Source organism: Pavona decussata, unplaced genomic scaffold, assembly GCF_977016875.1.
Source record: "Pavona decussata unplaced genomic scaffold, jaPavDecu1.1 SCAFFOLD_302, whole genome shotgun sequence".
NCBI lineage: Eukaryota > Metazoa > Cnidaria > Anthozoa > Scleractinia > Agariciidae > Pavona > Pavona decussata.
In genome coordinates, this window is record NW_028145698.1 from 176 (window position 1) to 7,500 (window position 7,325).

At 41.9% G+C, this 7,325-nt stretch overlaps 2 protein-coding genes across 2 annotated transcripts in view; both read right to left on the minus strand.

Moving 5' to 3' along the window:
• Nucleotides 1-1,668: 1,668 nt before the first annotated feature.
• The window catches only part of LOC146454326 (mRNA-capping enzyme-like), a 55,814-nt gene continuing 50,157 nt past the window's right edge, over nt 1,669-7,325 (minus strand). The window contains exon 19 of the mRNA XM_085095544.1: nt 1,669-2,961. The gene's annotated coding sequence lies outside the window, so the exon portion shown is untranslated. The remainder of the gene's footprint in view (nt 2,962-7,325) is intronic.
• Nucleotides 3,440-7,325, minus strand: part of LOC146454327 (mRNA-capping enzyme-like) — a 22,107-nt gene continuing 18,221 nt past the window's right edge. Inside the window, exons 8-11 of the mRNA XM_085095512.1 lie at nt 6,231-6,331; nt 4,809-4,875; nt 3,920-4,049; nt 3,440-3,647 (exon numbers count right to left, since the gene is read on the minus strand). Of these exons, the coding sequence (XP_084951638.1) occupies nt 3,523-3,647; nt 3,920-4,049; nt 4,809-4,875; nt 6,231-6,331 (423 nt within the window). The 3' untranslated portion in view covers nt 3,440-3,522. The remainder of the gene's footprint in view (nt 3,648-3,919; nt 4,050-4,808; nt 4,876-6,230; nt 6,332-7,325) is intronic.

A 7,325-nucleotide genomic window follows, 5' to 3' on the forward strand; every position in this document is an offset into this window, starting at 1 on the left:
AGGTCGTCACTTGATGAGCTCTGTGAAAACCGTAACTAGTTTTCTGTTTTTGGCTATTAAGTCAACACTTATTACTCTGCCATGTAATGAAAATGTGCCACGTTTGTTACTACAACATCTCAGACGCTGCCTTTCACCTCTTGATGTCTGGTGACATCAATCCTAACATCTGACCGGTTTCTGCTTCGACTGCTGGTAAGATTAATTGCCTCGCGATCAATGCCAGAAGCTAAAAAAGCTATCACAAAGACAGCACAATACAGTAAACTGGCAATCCGTGTGTAACCTCCATCGCTTCCAGGACCTGGTGTACGCCGGAAACTCTGACGTTATTTATTTATATTTATTTATTTATTTATTTATTTATTTATTTATTTATTTATTTATTTATTCACCACGACATACAAACATTATATGCGTCAATGAGACATGGTTGAACCAAAATATCAGCAACTCTGAAATATTGCATTCTGGCTGTACAATATTTAGGAGAGATCGGTCTGATCGAGGTGGTGGTGGAGTTCTTATCGCAATCAAAACAGCCTCCTTCAAAGCTGTCAAAGAATTTAAACCTGAATCGGAAGCCGAGCTGCAACAGCTTGAGATCAATTTTACCGAAATTCCTACGCTTACTGGTCAAATAATTTTATTCTGTTTTTGCTATAGGTCACCCAATGAAGACCCAAGTTGGATGGATGTATTCCATATTTTTCTGCATGAAGTTTGTGACCATTCCGACAATATAGTAATTTCGGGTGACTTTAATTTGCCAGACATCCTCTGGGACTCCATTGCCACTTTTCTCCCCGACACACAAAATTACGTATATCGCAGCATATCTGTTGACTACAGACGGCGAATATTGAGTGTACCATTAGTACCATATTTGGGCAGTGTTGCATTGTATGTAATAATACACCCACATATTCACAGGAAACAAGCGCTTCATACTTGTGTCGAAGTGAGCGCTTGGTGGCGAAAAACAACCTCGTTCCCAAGGCCTGGAAAAGCCCTGGGAACGAGGTTGGCAGAAACGAGCGAAAAGGGAAGGCCTTGGCCCTAAAATAAAAACGAGGACGATAATTGATCATTTTCTCTTGGGTATTTACAAGGGAGGACTGCCAAGCCACTGTTTGCAAGTTTCAGGGTCAAGCCACTTGAGCGTTCACACGGGGAACTCGTTGCAGTAGCACGATTTTCAAACAAGCCGTGGTCGCTCACTCTCGACCTCGCACCGTCTTAGAATCGAGCCTATCTAAGAGTGAGGTAGCACTCGGAGGCTGCGTGGCGAGTGGTCTGGGCACTAGGTCCTTCTCATTCTCGTGCCCAGCCTACGGCGGCTATAAGGACCAGGGAGTTCTGGGGACGAGAATGAAGTCCCTCTCTGACCAACTCCTTCCTTGCCTGTACATCTGTTCTGACTCCTGCCAACTGGCAAGTTTTAGCCTGTTCAGGAGCCCATTATAATGGGCTCCTGGCCTGTTATATTTTAATAGGGAACAGGGATGGCACGGTGGTGAGAGCACTAGGTTCTCGTTCTTGCTCCGAGAGGTTTTTTCTCTGGGTACACCGGTTGCTCTCCTCAAAAACCAACATTTCCAAATTCCAATTCTATTTTGAACGAATTTACATTACTACCATACTGGGGAATATACAAAGCCATTAACATTATGGTGAACTTTAGGTTTATTGACCCAAGAATAAGAGCTGCCTTTTATACTGAAAAAACAATAACAAGGACTAAATAAAAAGTTCATCTTATATACTTCTGACAAGAGAAAAACGTTTGGCAATAGTTTACGCGGGGCTACCTTAACCCCCTCCCACCTCACCCCATCCCCAAATCTCCCCGATATAAGTTCACGGGGTGGGGGGAGGGGGAAGCTTATTGTTACAAGCTATTTTTAGTTAATCCCAAACAATTTTGAAATTCCCCGCGACCATATAAGACATCCCCGGAAATAAACCCGAAAAAGTTCTTGAAGGAATGTACGCCCGGGGCTTCTACCTAAGCGGAATTTTAAGTTATCCTGAAATTCTGATTAGGCTTTTTTTCTCTGCCAAGAGCTACTCAAGCCTTAACTATTACATACAAACGTTTGAAATTTTAAATGAGCTGACTTTGTACATGTAAAGCAAAACAATCCCCTTTTTTCGGCAGTATTTTTTACACTAATTACATGGTTCCATGTTAGTTAATGTCAACGGTATGTTATGTAAATGGTAAAAGAGAGTTTCCACATGAAGCATTGTGGTTTATAGCTTCATATCTGCTGCGCTTGTGTTCACGGATAAAATACTCAACAATCGGCTGCTCTCGACACTATCATCTTCGGTAAACCCAGTGGTTGCACTCGGTATCCAACGAAGACAACGTCACCTTCGCTACGCCAAGTCGGGTGAATTCGGCATTCGATGAAGACACAGTCACCTTCAGAAAACCAAGTCAACATGATGACGTTCGGTAAAATAGCCGGCTACGCTCGGGATCTTACAAAGATATTCTCGTCTTAGGTTCGCTAAGTCGGTTGAATTCGGCATTTGATGAAGACGAAGTCGCCTTCAGAAATGACCAAGTCACCATGATGTCCGGTAAAACCAGACGGCTACCATTTCGTCGCTTGCCACTATCTTCGGGAATCCCAGCCGTTTAAGTTGTTTCTCACGAAAACTTCACAATTTTCGATGAGTTGCATTTGTTACACACGAAGACACTAACATCTTCTGACCAGTAAGCAACGACGGCTGTGTTCGATGTCCTACGAAGTCGTTGTCAACTTCGGCGTTGTCGGTTTTTCACGAACACACCAAATCTTCGGTACACTCAGTCGGCTGGGTTCGGTCTCTGAGATCACCAAGAAACATGTGTTTGGTGAGTCCAATCGAATGCGATCGGTTTGCCACGAAAATACTACCAGCTTCGTAAAGGCCTCGGCTGCACTCGACTTACCACGAGGAGACCTTCGGGAACGGTCGGTTATTGTCAGCAGGATAAGGCATTAAGAACCAGACTCCCGTATACTTTAAACGTTTCAATGTAGAAGCAAACGCACAGCAAGCGTACAATCGCTTAAGGGCTTTGTCAATTTTCTATATCTCTTGTTCTCCAATACAGCATTTACAGTTGTTCAAAGAATTCCAGCGACCTTTTGTCAAAAGTATTTACATTTAAACAGCGTGACTCGTGGACGCGGGATTGGTGTCCCTGTGTCGCTTTTCTTGGTAGCGGTATTTCTCAATGAATTCGAGAAGCCATTCCTTTTTAACGGGCTGTTGAATGCTTTCCCGCACACCTGAGTGAGACAAACAACGAGAAAGAGGCACTGTTATTCATCTCGACTAACATCTTCAAGTACTAGCATGTACTGTGTACTGATGTACTAGGACATCCAAAACAAAGCGACATCATCCAGTCAAACTTTAAAGCAAGCGTACAATCGCTAAAGGGCTTTGTCAAATTTCAATACGGCATTTACAGTTGTTCGAAGAATTCCAGCGACCTGTTGTCAAACGTATTTATATTTACACAGCGTGACTCGTGGACGCGGGATTGGTGTCCCTGTGTCGCTTTTCTTGGTAGCGGTATTTCTCTATGACTTCCAGAAGCCATTCCTTTTTAACGGGCCGTTGAATGCTTTTACACACACCTGAATGAGACAAACAACGAGAAAGAGGCACTGTCATTCATCTCGACTGACATCTCCATGTACTAGCATGCACTGTGTACTGATGTACTAGGACATCCAAAACAAAGCGACATCATCCAGTCAAACTTTTATTTATTTTTTTTTGTTTTGGGTGCTTACTCTCCAGCATGGTGGATTTTGTACCATGTGACCGTTAGCTACAAAGGGCCCATTTTAACCCCAAAACGTAAATATCCCGAAATATTTCAACTTAAAAGACAAAGTAGACTTACTCATTGCTGTCTCATAGCCGTTAGGAAAACTCTTGTCCTCTCTAACTCTGAGAAACTTCCACTGATTCTTTTCGTCATCCCACGTACATTCAACAATCTTCTTGTTTAAATTCTTCAATTCTTTTGTTACCTGGAAAAAACCAGGAGTTACAAACAGGAAAGGAGAGCTGTCAGAACAAATGCATGAGGTTATGTACAACATAGATGTGAAAGGGTTAACTAAGAACATGCGACTACAAATGTCTGTCACGTACCCAGAAAAAATTTAGGCTGGAATACCTGTGGTACTCCGTGGTAACCTGTGGTACTGTTTGATCAAGCTGCACGAGGTCCTAATCTCAAGACAAGTTGAAGTAAAGAACAAAAAACAAAATCGTTGTTCCTAGCTATAGAATGAACACTCCAAAACAAGGACAGACACCTTATGGTGTTTACAAAATCTAGTATTGTTAATCATGATAGCCCCGACGTAGACGAGAACAGAACCATTTTGTTAGGCAGAGCACTGAGAGAATAGAGGTACATTTGAGCAGGGAACATCCGTTTTGGGGGTTCAGCACTGATCTATACTATTCAGGCCTAAGCACTGCTTTAAAAACGGTTAGCTGTCATCTATTGTCATGGCTAACTCTCAAAAATAAGTCGGCAAAAATTACCATTTTCGTCAGCTAGCCTTCGCTGGTCTTCGGCGGAGAGAAGCGACAGCCGGAAATACGTCTGCGTTCGCAGGCTAAGTCGATATGGATAGGAGATATGAAGCAAATGACCCGGGTTCGAGGCGTACATTAATTTGATGTTTTTAAAACTTCTTTTATCCTTTCCAATTTAAAATAAGATTTCTGTTGTGTAAACATCATAAGATATTCATTCTAGTACCAAATTATCAAACCTTGGTAAAAGCAAAAGGGTGGTTTAAGCCGCCAACCATAAGTGAGCCTTGCAATTCAGGCATACAGCTGTACATGAAAAAAACACAGAAACCAATGGTTAAACCTGTGACACTTTTTAAACTAAAAATACTAAAATTGCAGTTAGGGATAGACATCAGAACTAAAAATGTTTTGTTTGGCACTGACTATTGTTAACGTTAGAAACAACGTTATTTTAAGCATCAAAGACGTTTCGGCCAAACAACTTCGGATTTCATCGGTTATTTTTAAAAGCCAACTGAATCACGGCTTTGTAACGGTTCACAGTTCTGCGCGTGCTACGCCAGCAAAACGCAAAGAACGGCAGCCGCACGTGTTTACATGAGGGTTTTGTAGACATCCGGGATATCAATATGTTCGTTTCGCGCGTGGTTGTCACTTTTCTCAAGACGGAAATTCACGCGCTGTTTGGCGAATACGGACCTTAAAGGGGAAGTATCACGCAAATTTGCTGTCATTTCAAACCCCCAAAATGTTTGTCTGTCAGCAGAAACAGAGAAATAATTGTCAAGTTTGTCATAAATTATCACCCCAGTGCAATAAAACTGTCGATTAGTGCCTCTGGTCAGAGACAGAGTAGGCCGGTATGGATTGAAACTTGAAAAATGTTAGGCTAATGTTTTTCAAGTTCTCGCATTTTTGTTTCCAAAATGCGCTTGAACAGATCACGAGTTGTTCCTTTCAAGAATTGAGTTGATTTCTTTCCTCATGTCATTCTAGAATTGTTTGGCAGCTGAGATACCAAAATCCTCATGGTACTTCCTCTTAAAGCAACGTAAATAATGTCTAAGCCTGGTTTTCAGTTCACTACCAATGTAAGAGAACAAGCACAAGGGTGTAAGCACGCCGCAAGAGTCCTCTAGTGAAAACCACGACAGTAATTCAAGTAAAAAGTATGCACATATATAGGGAGGTTTCGATCTCAATGCCGAAAGCAATTCGCGTTTGCTTTGGTTTTGCATTACTACGCTCTGTGATTGTTTTGCAAAATTCGCGCCACTTTTTCAACCAATGAGAAGCAAAACCAAAACCAATCGTGCCTCGCTCGCACGCGTTTTCCCGCGCTTGACGCCGGTTACACGTATTTGCTTCGAGTTCTGATTGGTTCATTGCGCTGTTTACGGGGCGACCTGCTCCGTTTGCAACATCTTACATATTACATAAGTGGTCGAGAGGGCAACAGAACAATGCTACCAACCCCAACAGACAATGCAGCTGCAGATTATAAGGGTCCAGTGAAAATAGAGCTTTTGAAAGGTAAAGGTCTACTGTTATTTACGTTTGTTTTCATTGACTAGAATGTTAACTTTGGGTTCTCACGTAACGGTCAGTTGTGAAAACAAGATTAGCTTTGCGTGCTAAGACGCCCAGTTATCATTTACCCCTCCTGCTTTACTGTCCTAATGTTCAATATAAAGTCCACTGAGTTGAGTGTATGTGGCTTCCATTTGAACACTTCAGGGCTCTGCCCAGGGGTATAAGGCTGCAAAACGAAAACACACCATTGAGATTCGTGATTCAGTGAAATGGCATAGACCCTTCTCCAAAATGGCGGCAGGCAACAGATTTGAATGAGTTAAAATTGAACTGAATGAAAAACTGATACCAGCACTGGAAAGAACACCTTTACTTTAGTAACCTTGCAAAGTTTCAGCATATTAGGTGTTATATCAGCTCAGGAAATGTAAGATGAAATTTGACAAATTTATAGACGTTTGTATGACTGGGGGTATACGTCATACCCCCACTTTCCAACTTACATTTTCTCAGCTGACATTACACCTGATATGCTGTAACTTTGCATGGTTACTAAAGTAAAAGTGCTCTTTCTAGTGCTGGTATACGTTTTTAATTTCAACTTTTTTTAGTTTTCGGCCGCCATTTTGGAGGAGAGTCTGTTAAACCCAGTTAACAAAAAGGAGCAGTGGTAGGTGCCATCCTCATACTGCGAAATATTATTGGTGTTCAGTGATAACGCTCATTTCTATCATGGTATTTTGAGTAACTTCTTTTGTACCAATTTATACCCAGGGTTCAGCTTGAGCGTGCAGCTGGCGTTCTAAGGCATGATTCACCATCATTGCAAATATTTCATCAAAAGGCGAGGCGGTTTAGTTCAGGCTCACGGTTGGTACATCATGTATGCTGACACAACTTGTCTTTGGTCTCATCGCCATGCAATCCACCGTATGGCTGTACATTTTACCACAACACCTTGCGAACCTAACACAGCCAAGAGGCACATAGAAAGCCATATTTCGTTGTTGTTGTGATATTCGTCCCTGTAGTAACAACATTGTGTATGGTAGGTTTGAAGTTTTTAGAACTTTTCTGTGCGTTTTTATGAACGCTTTAAGGATTTTCGTACGCTAAGAATTATGGGTAAATCTACCAGCCGCCATCTTTAACGGTACAGTGGATTGAACAACGATTCAATTGGGAATAAACAAAATGAAGCCTCCGCTCAGATCTTTTTG